Source organism: Bipolaris sorokiniana (genome assembly GCF_000338995.1).
Source record: "Bipolaris sorokiniana ND90Pr unplaced genomic scaffold COCSAscaffold_16, whole genome shotgun sequence".
Taxonomy (NCBI): Eukaryota; Fungi; Ascomycota; class Dothideomycetes; order Pleosporales; family Pleosporaceae; genus Bipolaris; species Bipolaris sorokiniana.
This window is the reverse complement of record NW_006911910.1, coordinates 432,647-448,989: the sequence shown is the minus strand read 5'-3', so window position 1 is coordinate 448,989 and position 16,343 is coordinate 432,647. Positions and strand designations below refer to the sequence as shown.

The window sequence follows — 16,343 nt, the reverse complement described above, 5'->3', positions numbered from 1 at the left end:
CAGCATCGTCATCTTGGCAACAATGCCAGTTTGCCTGGAACCTGTATGCACTGGTGAAAATGATACCCTAAGATGTGACGTAGCCATAGAGACTACATACACCCTAGTGTTGGTCCTCCGCTAATCCAAATCGTCATTTCCTCCGTCTGCACAGCAATGCCGCATCCCTGATCCGTTAGATGTGCGTTGCATTAATGTATGTCGCAGGACATTGCCGAATACGGGATTTCATCGACGCCTGATGAGCCTTATACCATGTTGCTGCGTTGGCGCTATTACTAATGGTTGCTCTAGAACACATTGGCTTTCACGTGTGTGTGCGCGCGCATCCATGATACTGATTTGCGGAGATCTCTCCGAGAGCATGCTTGACATGCGAACGAATAACTTCTATTGCTGACGATCCAATAGCCATGTGTAGATCGCCGTTAATTGCTAGTCGATGTCTATGTCCATTCCCAAGTTTACTTTGTTCCCTGCGCGCCATGAGGAGCCCCAGTTCTTCTCTTCATCATAACTTCTCCCATTGCATTTCTGACTTCCCTCTCCTGATGCACCACGTTCTGTACCATGTACTTCTTTAGCGCTTCCCTCAGCTCGCTCTTTGCCCTTTCGTTATCCCTATAGGGTACGCTTTCTAATTCCAAGAGCCTATTCACGTCCTTGTTGTTCTCGGCGACAAATTGCCCCAGGCGGTCAAGCTGCTTGTGTATCGCGTCCTCGCTATTGTCGGTAGGCTTTGAACTCTGCGGATCGTCGCGATAGAGTGGCATGAGGAGAGCAAGAAATTGGGTGAGAGATATAGCAGTCTTCTTCATAACGGCAATGACTTGGAACGGGAGATATGCGGGCCGGAGGTTCGTGGATGTAACAAGCGGGTTTAGGTACTTGGTGAGCAACGCAGGGTGATCGGGACGCAGAGCGGTGCGCACTTCAAAAGTTGCGACAGCGAGAAGACCCACGTAGCGCCAGTGTGCACCATCCCTTAGAAAGCCAAGGGCATTTGCGCCCATTAAGAAAATAAGCAGGCCGATGTAAGTCACGTACGTAGACACTAGTGACCTGTCAATGTACTCCTTGATGGTCAAGCAGTCTTGGCACTGCCTGAGGATATCTGGGCCAAAGCGGTCATATGCGAAGCGCTTCACGGGATCCAGGACGATATCCCGCGCGTGCTTTAAATGCACATAGTAGTTGTTGGCGAGTTCCTGGTCTACATTTGGTCCAATCTTATCCGGATGAAACTTGATTGTCAACCTCCTGAAGCGCGAGTTTATACCACCTTCGTCAACATCGACGGGCACGCCGAGATCGTTGTACGCATTGCTGGAACGCTGCAGGTTGAAATCGACTTCGTAGATGGTAAAGGCAAAGTACGCCGCGTAGACGGCTATGAGGATATTGCGGCGATGTTTGTTGAAGCGCGGGGTGCCGGGTTGTGGTTTAGGGTCACCGGCACGAATGAAGATGCCGTAAAGGACCGTTTGTATCCATCCTGCAGCCTATGTCGCGTTAGATACTGTTCCATCTGGGGTCAAACGGGTTGGACTAACAAGGGGTATGAGAAGCTGCCACACTAGGAAGGGTAGGATCGCATCGAGCGATAGAGTGTCCCTGGCCATTCTCTGGTTACAAGCTGAGTGACATGAAGCAGGAAGAGTGCGCACTACATGGAAAGACAGGTGGCATTGGCGTCGATCGGAACGGGTTCCGAACCAAACTATGCAAAGGCACGTGCGCGTGGCAAACAGAACACCGCAAAGTTACAATCAGACAGAGTAGTTAGTACATTTATCATGGACGAAAATGTTGTGATAGACTACTTCACAAAAATCACGATCACATTTCAACAGTAGAAAGATTCAACAAGAGAAGACTATGGTATTCAAGTACGTATTCGACGTTTAGTCGATCTATGGTATAATGCAATGCGACGCAAACAATTGCAACATATTAAAAAGAAAAAGCCTACATGCTGGAGAGCATGCAGCTCAACAACTGTCTGCATAAAGAATCCTGAAGCCTGGAATTGGTTGGCGACTCAGCGCCGGGTATATTTTCTACTAGACATAACGCATATATGCATCGGCTTGCCGATTTTCATAGCGCACGCAGCGCGCTCATTCGCATTCATTGCGACCAGCGCTCACATACTCGCTTTAGCAGAAATGAGATTTTACGCTTGTCCGGTAGTCTGAGGCATAAGCTCCTCATCCTGTCGGCGTTTCTCCTTGAGAGATCCTGCAGCAGATCGGTTCTCGACATCACTGTCGGAAATGTCATACTGACGTACAGCCTCGGCGATCTGGGCTTCGTCCATCTTGGGCAACTGCTTGGCGGCTTGGACATAGCTCATCTTCTCAGTAAAGCCCTTGGCGAAGATGAGGTCAATTTCTTCAAGGGATCGTCCGGCAGTCTCGGGGTAGAAGAAGTAAATAATGGGAATAAAGGAAGCGTTGAGCGCAGCGAAGAAGAGATAGGTGCCCCATCCAATGCTGGTGATGAGCACAGGAGTGATCATGACGATGAAGAAGTTCCACAACCAGTTGTTGATGGTGGAGAAAGCGTTGGCCTTCTGGCGGGTCTTGAGAGGGTTGATTTCGGCAGGGTATAACCAGGGCAGAGGCAGCCAGGTGACACCGAAGAATGCAATGTAGACGAAGAGACCGACAGCGGCACCGGGGGCAGAGACGGTCTTGTCAATCAAGCATGCAAAGGTGAGAACCATGGCAAGCATCTGGCCGACGGTACCGATGAGATAAAGCTTGCGGCGACCTACACGCTCAACGAAGAAGAAAGAAGTCGAAGCGAAGGCGGCGTAGACAACCATGTTGACACCTCCCAATAGAAGGGCAAGGTTGTGGTCGGTGCCCAGAGCGTCCTGGCAGAGAATTGGGAAGTAGTAGATGACGGCGTTGCATCCAGACAGTTGTTGCATGAATTGTCCAGAGGCACCGAGAAGAGCACGGCGGAAGTGCTGCGTCTTTCCTCCAGTGAGGAGGGCCTTGGTGGGAACCTTGCCACCACCGCCAGAAGCGTTGACAGCATCACGAATGATCTGCATCTGGATGAGAACCTCTGGGTCGTCACGAGGAACGCCATTCAAACCGGCCAAGACAGTAGCAGCTTCATCTTCGCGGTGATGGTTGAGCAGCCAGCGAGGAGATTCGGGAAGCGAGGTCATCATGATGATGACAACAAAGGCGAAGACACACTGGAAGGCAATGGGGAATCTCCAAGTGAAGTCGTCAGGGCCGTAGAGACAACCATAGTCAATCCAGTAGGCGATGAGCGTGCCAATGGCAACCATGGAGCCTTCAATACAGATGACCTTTCCGCGGTTCTTGGCCTTGCAGCACCTGATGGGTGGTTAGAGTCTAGATGGAGAAGATGGACAAAATATGGGACACAACTTACTCAGCCTGGTAGGTAGGAATAGTCGAGGTGTTAATACCGTTTCCAACACCTGTGATGCATCGTCCGACGATGAACTGGGCAGTGGCGCCGCCATTAGGAGGGACGCAAGCAATTTGGATAATGACACCAATGATCATGACAAAGGCACCGAGGAAGATGCTCTTGCGGCGACCGAGCTTATCTCCAAAGACGAAGATGAAGCAAGCACCGAGGAAACAACCGACAGCGTAGATGGAGACGACGAAACCTTCGTAGGTAGAGTCACCCTTGACCTGGGGGAAAGCGGATTGGAAGGCCGGGGCGGAGATGATGCCACTCATGACACCCTGATCATAACCGAAGAGCAGAAAGTCTGTTACGGCAACAATGGTGACGAGGACCTGAAGCATGCGGCCTGACTGGCCCCAGTAGGTGGGCACACCATGTTCGCTCTCTTTGATACGTGGAGGCATGTTTGCGGTGTATCAATGGACAGCTGGAGGAAAGTGAGGAGATGCTGGGGAGGTGGGCAAGCTGGGGAGAAGGGTAGAGCTTTAAATGATGATCCCCAAGAGTAGTACCAGGGTCCTCGGCAAAAACGTGGTGCAGCATGTACGGCCTTGGTCCACTAAAAGCGACGCTACCAAGATGCTGTCTGACGCGTGGAGAAGACTAGATAACGGATTTTTTCAACATCTTGGCCTTGGCTGTTGTTGTAATAACGCCAGGCGTGCAGGCTGGCGGAAGAGGCGCAAATAAACTGTGGAGATGCAAGGAGCCTAACAGGGTCTGTCTGTGGAGCCTGACTGGCTGGGGCCAATCTTGGAGAAGGGCGGAGGACGCTTGCAGTGCAACAAGCGCGCTCGGCATAGGCTGCTTCTCGTCTTAGGCCCGAGGTTGCCTCCACATTACGTCACGGGTACAAGCATCGGGAGAGTGGTTGAGTAGGGATGCGAAGTGAAGACGGGCGGAACGTCTGACTTTTTGCCAACCGTTGCAAAGCGGGCGGAGGGAAGACATGGGCCAAGGAACGGTTTGCAGGCAGACGGCCACGCCGAGTCGTCGGTGTAGCCATACACATGGTCGCGGGGAGGTTGATGGGCTGGCAGTAGACTACCAAGACGCAGGGACTAGGGGATGCTCGCCAGCAGTCGTTCATGGGGGCGGGCGTGTAGAGCAACGATAGCACAGGCACAGGTGCAGACTCGGGCAACATGCCGCAAGTGAGGAGGTAGCGTCCTGAGATTTTTTTTTTGCTTAGAGGCACAGCGGCCATGTCAACATGCGTGCGCCTGACGTCATGCATCGGCGGAAGACAGTCTTCACATGCAGGGTCTGACCAACCGTGCGCATGCGGCTCTGCAGCTTCTTCGCCTTGGCCGCTGATCTTGACTAACAAGGCTCGCAAATGTGGAGCTTGAACGCACCATGGCTGCAGCCGTGACGAGCAACGCTGCCATGCACACGGGCGGATGCGCTGCCCAAGACGTGTGTGACGGAGAGTGCAGCACCGCCACTAACCGCCTCGGGCACAAACCGCTGCGCTGACGACTGCCGGTCGGGAACTCGTCGTGCCTTTCGGGGAGCCCTGTCCAGACGGCTCGTTGTTGTGTGGTTAGAATAGGTGTAGCAGTATGATGTTGATTGATGAGCGGTCGCTAGTTTTTTTCCCCGATCCCCAGACTTGCACCCCAAGATATTTTTTTTTCGAACGACGTCACTGCGCCGCAGTCGTCACCGCAAGGCAGCACACATTTCGTCAGAAGATGAGGGTGAGGAAGAAGAAATGGCCCCCATCCTGCCAATGCGGGATAAGTTGCCAATGGCAAATGCTTAGCAGACGGTTGATGAGTGTGTCGGCCCAGCGGTTTGCGGGGATGAGGCTTCGACAAGCATATGTTGATCCGGCCCGTCCCAAAGAGGAAGGTCCGGATCGCTTGGCACGCTCCCATCTCAACTGCAGCACGCACCCTCCAGGATAGCGACGCATGCAGACGCGATGCACAATAAACAAAACAACAGCGAAAGTAGCAGGCGCGTATGTGAGCGCATGTGAAGACGGAAGGCCCGAACCATACGGTCACCTGCCGCCCGTCTACCCCGTCTTCCCCACGGTCCGGCAGGCCAACTCGGCTCCGTCTCCAGTTCCTCATCGATACTTTGCCGCAGACAACAGACATGTCCCCCAACAATACCACCCACACGGAACACACGGCTCTCATCTCTTGTGCTAACACACGCTAAACACACCTAATAAAGCAGAAACCCACTTGGGCTGCCTCCACGAGCCGCTACGCACACGTGTCCCTGCCAAGCATCATACCATCTGGAGTACGAGGACCGCAAACATGTAATTTGCAGTGTCGGTGCTTCCGCCTCTTGCAGAATGTAGAATGTCCTTATGATCATCACAATCACGCTTGCTTTTGCATGACAGGCCGGCCCGTGGCCTTGAATATCAGGGTCTGCCCAGTGCCCGCCAATCACCACCGCGCCATACACTGCGCCGTCAATCCCCTCTCTACCAGCTGCTTCGTTCCAATACCACTCGCATGTCCTTCTGACACCTTGTTCCAGGACACTGGAACTGGGGGAACGACCATGGGCGCGCGCGAAGCCTGTTTGCGCCCCATCTCCGCCAATCTCCAACCTTTGTCGTTAGCACTCGATGCGAGAGCTAGGGTGGACTATCTGACCCACGCCAGTTCCCCTCCTGCACTCTCGGCATTGGCATTGCGCCGTGCCTATACATATACGCGGCCCATTCAACGCACTCAATTCCATCCCTGGCTTTTCATGTGCTCGCTATATTTCGCGCAATCCCAAGCCCAACCCCCGGTTCCCAAGACTTTGGCAAAGTCCGGTAAATCCATCAGGAGTACAAAACCTTCTGTATGTGGAGCACCCACAGTCTCCACATTCTACTGCTCTGGCAGTCATGTGTCCCACCATCGTACTTGCCAAGTTGTGCTCCACTATGCACATCGCCCTCCATCGTAACCGAAAAACGGTCGACTGGCAGTCAACCGACAGCCGTCACTTTTGAGGGTCTCACAATCTCCTCATACTTTCTGTAGCCAGTTTTGTCTACCTTGTTAAGTAGCTGTCTTCCCCGTATTGCTAACACACCTTATGTTGCACTCATATCACTCCAAGCATCCTCTTCCCAGTTCTGTCTATACCATCTTCATATTAACCATCACGCTCAGGTTCCGCTACCATATCTTCCCAGTACCATTCCTCGTTCTGGAACACACCAAGTTGGAGAAACGTCTCTCATCTCACAGCCACCTCACCACTGTACTTGGCCCTGCCGTGTTTTCCTCGTCGCCAAGACCCCATTGTCAATGTATCACGGCCAGAGTGTTCATACGCCCAGCATAGTCATGCTTTCGCTCATACCATTAGCATTCGGTTCTCCTGCGATTAGTATCTGCCGGAATGGCCTCCATCGAATAGCATCTGCCACATCTCATCCTTGCAACCTCGTATGCTTAGTCAGTCGGCGCATAACAATACTCTTGGTTACATGGGTCTTAAACTTTTACACTTCGTTGCTTTTCAAGCTGGAGCCAGGGTTAGCCCAAATATAATCCGTTACGCTGATCTCATAGCAAACACGGCTCTTTACATGCTAAACTGAAGCTCAAACTAGTCTGCCATCTAAATGCCCTAGATGCATTGCACAAGACTCTCTAGTTCTTTGTTTCTTATATGCATAAATACTAGACTTGTCAAACACCGTTGGTATAATGTACTAAAGAGGGTCATGGAATAATTATGCTAGGCGCCGGCGTTTAGACTTGACGAGATGAATCAAGTCGCGAGCGCAGCAACTAGTTTAGAATGCGGGGAAGGTTTGTCGTACGATGATTAGTAGGTGCCAAGAAGATACAGGATGCTGACATCTGGGCAGTCACTACGCTGTAGCCTCCTATAGCGTGTATAGAGTGACCGTGCAACACCGCAATCGACACACCTTTTTGTCATCTAGCGTACCTTATTCCTTAGGCAGCACATTACGCTCTTGTTTAGTTTCCACGTGGTTGAGATAATATGAGGCGCCTTAAAAATCACCTCCCTTGTCTTTCTACCTTGATCGAGATGCAGCAAAATACGATCTCGAATCCTTCTCCCAAGGAGTCTAGTCTGGGCCTTTACACTACATGTCACACCAGAATTCTGCCATTGCCGTCGGAGAATTTATTCCATTTACCGAACAGCAACCAGGACATGTTGGGTACATGACTCGAGAGCAGCCACTCACAAGCCACCTCAACTTCTTTGTTAGTCTCAGAAGTGAGTCTAGCAAAAATCGCAAACAATTCGTACTGGACCAGGTGCAATTCTCCGGTTGCAAACGGGCCTTTACGATAGCGTCGACCAAATGCCAAGATTTGCTTGGTGAACCCAAGCCGGCCATGCAGACGCATCCGGTGACAGAATGCAATGTTAAGTGTAGATCCAGTGAAATCGCACGACGTCTCAGGTGTCGACGCATGAAACCTCAGACGGCCGGTCACGGAAGTTTTTCTTCTGTATTTTTCCTCCACTCGAGACGAAACTTGTTCTGTTTGCGTCATGTGTTTTTTGTTCATGGCATACCACGAGCTTACGTTGAGCGAGCAAGCTCAACCTAGACATGCAACTCATGGCCAACACTATCTATCCGCCAACCTGAGAGTGAGCAGTGGGGAGACGAGAACTGGACTGAGCAGCGGGAGCACGGCAACCGCGGGATTAACATCAAGGTCCACTCGTTTGTGGCGTCGGTCCGGCCCATGTTCTACAGGGATACCCGGAGTAGGCTCGAGTTTGGACATGTATTTGAGTTTGTGTGCTCGAACATAAATGTTTTTACAGATGATTTCTGGTAAAGAAGAGATCCCATTGGCCCATGAGGCTGTCAGAAATGCAGTTGTAGTGATATAATACCATGAATGCTACACCAAGTCCGAGGAAAGATTCCAACACTATGCCTTGTCTTCCAGGGGGATGCTTGCGTAGATACGGCAGCATGGCTGATACCAAGAAGCGTAGCAAGAAGGTGCAAAGAAAATGGGCTTGCCCAGCGTAGCCGCGGGAGCCAATGGCCAGCAAACTTCGGGTCAGATATCGGCAGTACCTGTATGTCTTGCAGGGTGTTTGTGTTTGAGACTCTGGTTGTGGCTGATTTTAGGTGATTACCTTGGGCCCCGGCGCCCGGGACAAGTACGTCGGGCTTCGGGGCCAGCATGAAGCTCGCACAAGCTGTCACACGTACTGAACAGGCCGTGAACGACACCAGAATGCGCTCGAGGGCAGCCTCACCGCCCATTCGCGCCCAGCTGCCATCCATCGGAATGGAGAGTCCGATGAGTGTTTCGGCGGCGCGGCGATCGATGCGTGCCGCCAACGCCATGCGCTCCGTGCATCAGCTGTGTACATGGATTGCCTGCTGTATACTGCCTCTGCTGCCGTCGTACATACGTGTCGCTGATATGAGGCCACAAGTCGGATGAGGCATGGGAAAGAAGGTTGAGTGCAAGAGGGGGAGACGAAAACCACAGGCTGACATTCGGGCCTTAGCGCCATGAACGCATAGGGTCCGGATTGGCAAATGCGGGTCCAATCGGTTCTTTGAAGAACTTTGTATGGCTCCGTTGCAAGCCACAACCAGTGGTCGACACGGAGAACGCCAGAGAGGCACTCGACATGTGCGCCTCGTTCAACTCTAGAAGCCTGTCGCCCTAGCTGCATAACGTCTGCCATCCTGAAACGCTGTCTTTTGCTACGGGGCGCCGCGGGGTATTCTTAGTCTCGCACGCCCTCGAGCCTTCAAAACCACACTGACGCACTCCCCCAACTCACAGAGTACACAAAGCTCGCTCTGCCGCCCGTCATCTTTTCGCCGGCCTCTGGATGACTATGCAGCACCGGTCCCGGATTCTCAATCGACTCTGGCTGCGACTCAATGGCGAACAGCAAGTAAGTAGTAGTAGTAGTAGTAGTAGTAGTAGTAGTAGTAGTAGTAGTAGTGGCTGCGCGACACTTCCACTACCCCCCGGCAGACTGACTGACCATGCCCAGGTATGAATATGTGCGCTTGTTTGAGCAACCCGACATCCTCCTGGCCAACACATGGATTGTCGTGCGAATCGACGGCCGTGGCTTTTCAAAGTATGTCCTTAATCTATTCATCTTCCTTTTCTCCGTTACAGCCGTGTCCTTTCTCGCGCTGCTAGTAGTTTGCGTCCGCCAGTGTATGCAGGTACCCGTCACCTGGTGCATGAACGGATAATGTTGCCTCAGGCCATACTCTCGGCTATTATACAACACCAAGCAGTCCTCGCTGATACCATGCCACTAGGTTCACGACCAAATATAATTTCATCAAACCCAATGACAAGAATGGCACTGATGTCATGAACGCCGCGGCTAAGGCTGTCATGCAAGAAATACCCGACCTTGTCATGGCATTCGGCAACAGCGATGAGTACAGGTGCGTCCTCCCCGCCTTATTGGCCTGCGCCGCGTTTGAGGGAGATTGAGGGCTCCCGTAGGGCTTAAGCTAGCCCGCCTTTTCTTTCTCTACATGGTCAACGTCCGCGTTTCACAAGCCCGCTCAGCTGACGTGGGCCGTAGTTTCGTCTTTCACAAGGACTGTACCTTATTTGAGCGAAGAGCAAGGTATGCATGCACCACCATTGGCCCAATCGCGTTTTACCGCTACTTCCTATTCCATTGCTGACCCGTCTGTAGCAAGTTGACTACGACAATCGTCTCGACTTTCACTTCTTACTATGTCTATTCTTGGGCCAAATACTTTCCGCAAAAGCCACTCACGCCCCCACTGCCCTCTTTTGACGGCCGCGCCGTCTGCTACCCAAGTGATACCAATCTCCGCGACTACATGAGCTGGCGCCAAGTTGATTGTAAGTAAAACGCCACACCGTTGTTCCTACCATATGCAGTTTGGCCCCTGTAATTTCTCAAAATTCATTGCAAATGTTCCGGTGGGTCTAATGGAAATCCAGGTCACATCAACAATTTATACAATACCACATTCTGGGCTCTTGTGCAGCAGGGCGGTATGGGTCCTCGTGAAGCTGAAGAAAGACTAAAAGGGACGGTATCATCCGATAAAAACGAAATCCTGTTCAAGGAGTTTGGAATCAACTACAACAACGAGCCAAACTGCTTCAGGAAGGGGACCGTGTTATACCGAGACGTAAGTCATTCTAACCTCCAGTCGATGTCTTGAATAATAGCACCTGACATTGGCAGTTCTTCCCTCCAATATCGCCTGAAGAGTTGCCAACGCCCATGATTTCGGAGTTCCCTACACCACCCCTCGCTCAACCAAAACCCAGGAGGGTGTCGAAAGATCAACTGTCTAAATCTATCGAAAAGACTGTAACTACTTTGCCAGAGTTGGATACTTCTGTGGCATTGCCAGATTCCTGCTCGCGTCCAACATTTCTCTCAACTACATCGACTCCCTCGCCCCCACCATCACCGCCACACATGGCGAGGGCAGCATTTCCCAACCCGCTTCGGTCCAACCCTATCAGCACTCGAAGTAGTGCCAATGTTCTTGACTCTTCTTTCCCACTTTCACCACCATCGACTGCCACCTGGGCTACCAAACCACAGTCCAATGGCAAGCAACCACTGCCTTCGCTAACACCTCTACCTCTTTCTCCGCCAACGCTGAAGCCAAGCACCAAGCCTCCGATGTCTCTGAACGCACCGAATCCGACCACACGCACAAACTTCTCGCCGACGACACCGCAGCATGACTTTCCCGCCGATTTCCCGATAGCAGGATACCGCCACAAAACCTCCTTGTCAGTCAACCAGGGCATCTCACACTCTGCTTCGGCTTCCCTCACGACAGCACAACTACCACAAGATCAGCATCCCGGACTTAAGCGACGCTCACCTAGCCAGCCATCACTCCCAACATACTTTGATACGGTTGCCAGAAGCCAGACAGGGCCGCCTTTCATACCTTTGCGTATGTCAAGCATTCCCGCCAATAACAAACCCAGGAAATTGTCGCTGCCTGTTCACCGATCATCTAGCACACTGAGAGCCACCAGGGGCACGGATGAGAAGGAGAGCGGGGCGAGCACTAACGAGGCAGTTTCCACGCCGCTCCGCAGAGTTAGCCCGCCAATGCAAAAGAACAAGGCCCTACCAAGTCCACCGATGAGCGCAGAAGAGGAGACGCGGACACGAGAGAAGGTCATAGCCAGCAGCCCGAGGCATGACTGGAACAACTATTCCATGGCCTACAACGCCACGGAGCAACCAATACGAAGAGCCAGTGACTCTGAGAGTCAAGCCGGCCGAGTCTGGACCAGCGAGCAGGCTCCACACCCAGGCATCCCCGAACTCCACGCCATCTCAACCCAACTCCCACCCTCGGCCTCCAGCACCATAAAATCCCCCCTCACATCCGCATCCCTCCAATACCCCCACCCAACCCCAGACATGCACACCCTCATCTCCTCCACCACCACCGCCCCACCACCCCCAAAATCCCAGCCCTACGCCACCACCCAGCCCTTCCCCAGCAGCAACACCACCATGCCTCTCCGCACCAACCTGCTTCCCGCCCTCACCAAGCCGAAAAACAAGGACTCTGTTTCTCCCAAACAACCAAATGACTCCCAGAAGCGCAGACACCCGGAGTCAAAGCGGAAAGAAGCCAAGAGCTCAGCTACTGCTGGTGGTGGTGATGAGGGACGCCCTATCAATATGAGTCGTACTGCGCGGGAGAAGGATCGCAAGAAGAGGAGTAAAGCGGCGATTCTCATGGAGCATGTGGATATTATCAAGGATGATTTTTGGGATAAGCGGCCGTGGCTCTTGAGTGGGAAGACGGGGTGAAAGGGCAAACATCACTGATTTTTTTTAACGATTGTTGGATCTTCTTTTCTTTTTCTCTCTTTTCGGGGAATCAACCTTGGGATGTCACTGGATCGCCATATCCCAGATTACGGATTTTTTTTCTTTCTCTTCTGCTTCTTTTATCTTTTTTTTCTGGGGGGGAGGGATGGGGATGGGGGCGAATTGGTCTGGATGAAGTTGAGATATGAGAGATTTTTTGCATAAAAATATATGTATCACTGGTATGACGAATTGTTTTTTGATGTTTTTGATGATTGAATGTTCTTTGTTTTGTGCTAATTTACGGGGGGGGGGGGGGGGTTTGCCGTTATGAAATAGTTTCCCTCTCTCTCTGTAACAACATATGTATGATTGCGTGATTGAATATCCCTTTGCCGCTTCCTATGATGGTATCTTGTCTAAGTCGCTGTAGTTCTTTCGCATGCTTTTTTCCTTCGTCTTTTTGTCTATGCACTTGAGTGCGCGGGTCCCCTTTTGTGCGGATTTATTACTTGCTGTGTTGCGCCAACTGCTTTCCGCCTCCTTTCTTGATGTGCAGTCTTGGCTCGGTGCGTTCGCGGCGTGGAGCCGGCTGCTCATGTGCTGTTTTTGAGTAGCGAGCTAGGCTGGGTAGAGGCCTTCAAAGCTCCATCCCACATGATGCGCGATATGTTTCGTCATATTATGCATGTGTGAACAGAGACGTGTTTTTGTGGACTCTGTCTCTAGCGTCCGGGTTGATTGTTTTGCCTGCACGTCTACTGCTTTGTGCGCACCTTGTCACTCCTCTTCTGTTTCTTCTTGTCCGTTTTTTCCTCTTTCTTCACCTTTATCATATCCTTTTCAGCTTTCTTATGTATCCTACGGAGGACGTATTGCTCAAGTGTCTGGCCCTTTTCAGCAGCGCGAGTTTCGTATTCTGCTTTCTCGTCGGGTTTTAGCTTTGCAAGCTTTTTGGCTACGCCATCTTGACTATTGTCGCTTGGTTTTGATTTCGAAGTCTTTTTAGACGAGTCTTTTGACTTCTTGCTCTTTTTGCTCGCAGATTCTTCCTTCTCTTCCCGTTTGCGCTTGTTCTTCTTTTCTGAAGTCTTTGCGGGCGCTTCGCTGTCAGAGGCAGAGGTCGGGGGCGTACTGGTTCCGGATGAGGGATTTGAGGCTTCAGTAGTAATCGCGGATGTGTCTTCGATGGTGCCCTCTATTTGTTCGCCCTTGACAAAGAAACCGTACAGGCCACCACGGTTGATGCCCTTGGTGCGGATCTGGTCGAGCGTGCTCTGCGCAGAGAATTAGCTGGAGAACTTCGCTTTTCAATCGCCAAGACAGGCTATGTTCAGGTGCATACATCTTTGCCAGTTCCAATGCTTTGCAGGCTCTGGTCAAACGCTCGCATCCACCACTGGTCGTCTGTTGTATGCGCCGCCTTCTTTTTGCCAAGTCCCAATTGATCATTCTTGTGCGCGATAAGAAGGGGCTTCTTGATGCCGCGCCCGGTCGTGTCGAGAGAGTGGCCGGAGCCTTGCCAGCCCTGCTTGCGCAGGTATGCCTCGGCGTTCATTGCTGTTGAGGGTGAAAAGGAACACGGGAGAGTTCGCGCCAGGAAATTTTGGTGGGGAAATTCTGGGCGTTAGCGCGCAATGCAATGCGGACCCCCGAACCATATTGTCAAGTCTAGTTTTCAGTCTTCGTCCCACGTGTTGTCTTTGGTATCAACGCCAATTCCTTCTTTCAAGACTGTAAAATATATGCATTAGATTTTCGATGTTTCGTATGCTGATATTCTAAGCCCTGCGTCCCCATTTTCAATCATCACCTGTTCTATTCTACAGGCCTCTACTCGTAACATGTCGATGAATGTATCAAAACACACTGAAGCGAGACCATTTAAGAGCCTGGATACCCTGCTAATATAGAAAACTGGTCTTTTCATCACTTGGCTATCCTGTAGCTCAAAGGATTTTCTCAGTTCATCAGTTCTGCGGTATCTAGACAGTTGTGATGTTCAAGTCGTATACTCTTGCACAATCTTTTGACCCGAACATGATTAGATCAAATCATGTCATCTTTGAATTAATTTCCATATTAGTACTTTATTTGGTTGTCGTACCCAATGGAGGTGTGCCTAATGGGCATACACCCGTTGAGAGATGTATTTCTGGTAGTACTACCAACCCATTTCTCAGGGTTCAAAACAGGGTCTCGCTAACGCTCACCCGAATCCTTTTACTGTGTACTTTGATTGCAAAGTCAATTTTTCTGATACCCGATTCCGGCAGGTTGGGGTGTGGCCTGCCATTCTTTTCTGAGATAATTGATCTGATACGCTATATAGCAAACAGAGATTAAAAAAAAAGTCAAGTCACTAGTGCTTTCACTAGCTATCCTTTTCCCGTCATGTTGCCTAGCCCTTTCACCATTGTAGCGACGCCAAGCTGAAGGGGGGCTCCTTCCTCCTTCATCACGTCGCGCCTAACACCATATATTCGGAAAATCTCTTTCTCCAAGCACACGTCCTTTCCCTGTCGCACTTTCTTGCACCTCTGTCTGCATAATCTGCCACTTTGACAATTACTCCAATTCGTTGTCATCAGTCCAGAGCACACTGCCATTATGAAGTGCGCACACATATTGTGGCTCTTCTCTGCGATAGCTAATGCTGCTGTAATTCAACAAAGAGCTTTGCCTCACTACCCCGGCATTCAGTTCTCTTCATACAGAAAGCTATCAATCACAGTCTTCAGTGATCTTCACTTTGGCGAACGTAAGTCACTGCATCTACTCGTGTTTGTAACCAGCAGCTACTTAACATATTACAGCTTCATATGTGCGAAATCGCCAATATGCAGATCTCAAGACCCTAGGAGTCATGAGCTCTGTATTGGACAGTGAACGACCCGACTTTGTAGTCCTCAATGGCGACCTTGTTTCTTGCGAATGGGTCGCCCCTACCGATGCCAACAAGCTCATCGATCAAATTGTGGCACCTATGGTTGACCGCAATCTATCTTTCGGCGCAACATTTGGCAACCATGATGCTTCGAAGACATGCAGCACGCTCTCCATGTCAGAGCACATGTGGTGGGACGTCAAAGGCAAAAATGGTCGAAAGCTATCATTCACGACGCAGTCTGTAGTTGGCGAGGTCGATAAGGTAGGCTGGAGCAACTACTTTGTGCCTGTCTATAGCTCCACGAATGGTGGTTATCTCAAAATGTTGCTCTGGTTCTTCGATAGCAAGGGTGGTCGTAAGTATCAGCCGACTGGCGAAGATGTGGGGGTTCCAAGTTGGGTCGACGAAAAGGTAAGTCATCTCTCCAACATACGAGACGGTACTGACTTTGCAGGTTGTCGAATGGTTCCATAGGACCAACGCTGCTTTCCGCCAGCAATATGGTCGCGCGATCCCAAGTATGGCCTTTGTACACATCCCAGTATTCGCGACAAGGGCATTCCAGGAAAAATATCACACGCGCACTGCCAATCCTGGCATTAACGAAGAGCGCATCGGATATCAGGGCGACGTTTGTGATAGCCAGGGCAACAATTGCAAATACAGTGGCGCTGATATACCTTTCATGAAAGCACTTGTCGAGACTGAGAGACTCATGGCGGTATTTTCAGGCCACGACCATGGTGTCGACTGGTGCATGAAATGGTCTAGAAATCTTCCCAATACCACCCCAAGCAACGGAAATGGGCTTAACATATGCTTCAATCGACACTCTGGTTACGGTGGATACTCTTATTGGACACGTGGAGCGCGCCAAATTATTGTAGATGAAGACATGTTAGGCAACAATATTGTCGACACTTGGATCCGTTTGGAGAACGGAAAAGTCTCAGGAAGAGTAACTCTCAACAACACTTTTGGAACCGATCAGTACTCGGTGGCAGATATATCAAAGACTTCGGCTCCATAGTTCAAGCCCAGGCTTGCCACGGCGCGGCCCGAAGTGTGGGACCATCAGTAAGTCAAACTTCAACTTTGGATCTGCACCAGCATAGGTACTAAGTGTGCTTTTCAGAACAATGACGATGAACGCCGCCATGTTACGAAACAATCGTCAGGG

At 51.0% G+C, this 16,343-nt stretch overlaps 8 protein-coding genes across 8 annotated transcripts; 3 read left to right on the top strand and 5 right to left on the bottom strand.

Moving 5' to 3' along the window:
* Positions 1–334: 334 nt before the first annotated feature.
* COCSADRAFT_203374 (uncharacterized protein) lies at positions 335–1,638 on the bottom strand. Its single transcript, XM_007706454.1, has 2 exons — positions 1,554–1,638; positions 335–1,502 (listed from the first exon to the last, which is right to left on the bottom strand). Exons 1-2 carry the CDS (start codon positions 1,620–1,622, stop codon positions 465–467), a joined length of 1,107 nt encoding a protein of 368 aa, XP_007704644.1. The 5' UTR covers positions 1,623–1,638; the 3' UTR covers positions 335–464.
* Positions 1,639–1,871: 233 nt separating this feature from the next.
* On the bottom strand, positions 1,872–4,131 carry COCSADRAFT_152037 (uncharacterized protein). Its single transcript, XM_007706453.1, has 2 exons — positions 3,418–4,131; positions 1,872–3,359 (listed from the first exon to the last, which is right to left on the bottom strand). The coding sequence occupies exons 1-2, from the start codon at positions 3,867–3,869 to the stop codon at positions 2,177–2,179; spliced, it is 1,635 nt and encodes a 544-aa protein (XP_007704643.1). The 5' UTR covers positions 3,870–4,131; the 3' UTR covers positions 1,872–2,176.
* Positions 4,132–4,165: 34 nt separating this feature from the next.
* On the bottom strand, positions 4,166–4,641 carry COCSADRAFT_252036 (uncharacterized protein). Its single transcript, XM_007706452.1, has one exon. The coding sequence runs from the start codon at positions 4,610–4,612 to the stop codon at positions 4,310–4,312; it is 303 nt and encodes a 100-aa protein (XP_007704642.1). The 5' UTR covers positions 4,613–4,641; the 3' UTR covers positions 4,166–4,309.
* Positions 4,642–6,448: 1,807 nt separating this feature from the next.
* COCSADRAFT_40800 (uncharacterized protein) lies at positions 6,449–7,000 on the top strand. The gene has a single exon (XM_007706302.1). It carries the CDS (start codon positions 6,744–6,746, stop codon positions 6,987–6,989), a length of 246 nt encoding a protein of 81 aa, XP_007704492.1. The 5' UTR covers positions 6,449–6,743; the 3' UTR covers positions 6,990–7,000.
* A 1,046-nt stretch (positions 7,001–8,046) lies between these two features.
* Positions 8,047–9,147, bottom strand: COCSADRAFT_193766 (uncharacterized protein; the record flags this gene model as incomplete). Its single annotated transcript, XM_007706451.1, has 3 exons — positions 8,047–8,299; positions 8,584–8,800; positions 8,866–9,147. The coding sequence occupies 3 exons, from the start codon at positions 9,145–9,147 to the stop codon at positions 8,058–8,060; spliced, it is 741 nt and encodes a 246-aa protein (XP_007704641.1). The 3' UTR covers positions 8,047–8,057.
* A 133-nt stretch (positions 9,148–9,280) lies between these two features.
* COCSADRAFT_126984 (uncharacterized protein) lies at positions 9,281–12,516 on the top strand. Its single transcript, XM_007706450.1, has 7 exons — positions 9,281–9,363; positions 9,466–9,555; positions 9,746–9,877; positions 10,021–10,065; positions 10,138–10,310; positions 10,413–10,606; positions 10,663–12,516. The coding sequence occupies exons 1-7, from the start codon at positions 9,350–9,352 to the stop codon at positions 12,271–12,273; spliced, it is 2,259 nt and encodes a 752-aa protein (XP_007704640.1). The 5' UTR covers positions 9,281–9,349; the 3' UTR covers positions 12,274–12,516.
* A 47-nt stretch (positions 12,517–12,563) lies between these two features.
* COCSADRAFT_40798 (uncharacterized protein) lies at positions 12,564–13,834 on the bottom strand (the record flags this gene model as incomplete). Its single annotated transcript, XM_007706301.1, has 2 exons — positions 12,564–13,550; positions 13,619–13,834. 2 exons carry the CDS (start codon positions 13,829–13,831, stop codon positions 13,032–13,034), a joined length of 732 nt encoding a protein of 243 aa, XP_007704491.1. The 3' UTR covers positions 12,564–13,031.
* Positions 13,835–14,883: 1,049 nt separating this feature from the next.
* COCSADRAFT_101145 (uncharacterized protein) lies at positions 14,884–16,193 on the top strand (the record flags this gene model as incomplete). The annotated part of the gene is made up of 3 exons (XM_007706449.1): positions 14,884–15,034; positions 15,090–15,574; positions 15,618–16,193. 3 exons carry the CDS (start codon positions 14,884–14,886, stop codon positions 16,191–16,193), a joined length of 1,212 nt encoding a protein of 403 aa, XP_007704639.1.
* Positions 16,194–16,343: the final 150 nt, after the last annotated feature.